General features: G+C 61.0%; 1 protein-coding gene across 1 annotated transcript; it reads left to right on the plus strand.

Moving 5' to 3' along the window:
- Positions 1 to 214: 214 nt before the first annotated feature.
- LOC103806436 (nucleoredoxin-like protein 1) lies at positions 215 to 537 on the plus strand (the record flags this gene model as incomplete). The annotated part of the gene is made up of 1 exon (XM_009079126.1): positions 215 to 537. A coding segment is annotated over exon 1 (323 nt), but the record flags the coding sequence as incomplete, so codon positions are not given.
- Positions 538 to 680: the final 143 nt, after the last annotated feature.

The following is a 680-nucleotide window of genomic DNA, read 5'->3' on the forward strand; positions in this document are numbered from 1 at the left end:
ATCTCCACACCTCTTCTCCTGGTGATTCCTGGCTGGATCCATCCATCCCTGGACCTGAAGGTGACCTGGAGTGCTCCACATCTCTTCTCCTGGTGATTTTCCTTCTCTGGATCCATCCCTGAGATCTCCACACCTCCTGGTGATTTTCCTTCTCCGGATCCATCCCTGGGATCTCCTCCTGGTGATCTCTTTTCCCCACCCTCTCCCGTTCCCCATGTCTGCCCTGTTTGCTGGGAAGGTGCTGATGGCCAACCGTGAGGAGGACGAGTTGGACACGGATCGGGAACTGGTTCGAGTGTTGGACAATAAGGTGTTGCTGTTGTACTTCGGCTCGGGGCAGTGCCCGCGTTGCCAGGACTTCGCGCCGCGCCTCAAGGATTTCTTCCGGCGCTTGACGGACGAATTCTACGTGGAGCGCGCGGCGCAGCTCGTCTTGGTCTACGTGTCGCGCGACGCGACCGAGGAGCAGCAGAGCTCGTTCCTGCGCGCCATGCCGCGGCGTTGGCTCGCGCTGCCCTTCGGGGACTCCTTCAGCAGGTGGGTCAGGGCACGGGGAGAGGTCGGCGGCAGGGGTAGGTACCCAGGAGGGACACCCATGGCTATGGGACACCCCAAAAAACTGGGACACAGTCATGGGACACCCCAAAACTGGGACCCCACTGACCCAGGACCCCACAGCC

Source organism: Acanthisitta chloris, unplaced genomic scaffold (genome assembly GCF_000695815.1).
Source record: "Acanthisitta chloris isolate BGI_N310 unplaced genomic scaffold, ASM69581v1 scaffold44610, whole genome shotgun sequence".
In the NCBI taxonomy this organism is placed as follows: domain Eukaryota; kingdom Metazoa; phylum Chordata; class Aves; order Passeriformes; family Acanthisittidae; genus Acanthisitta; species Acanthisitta chloris.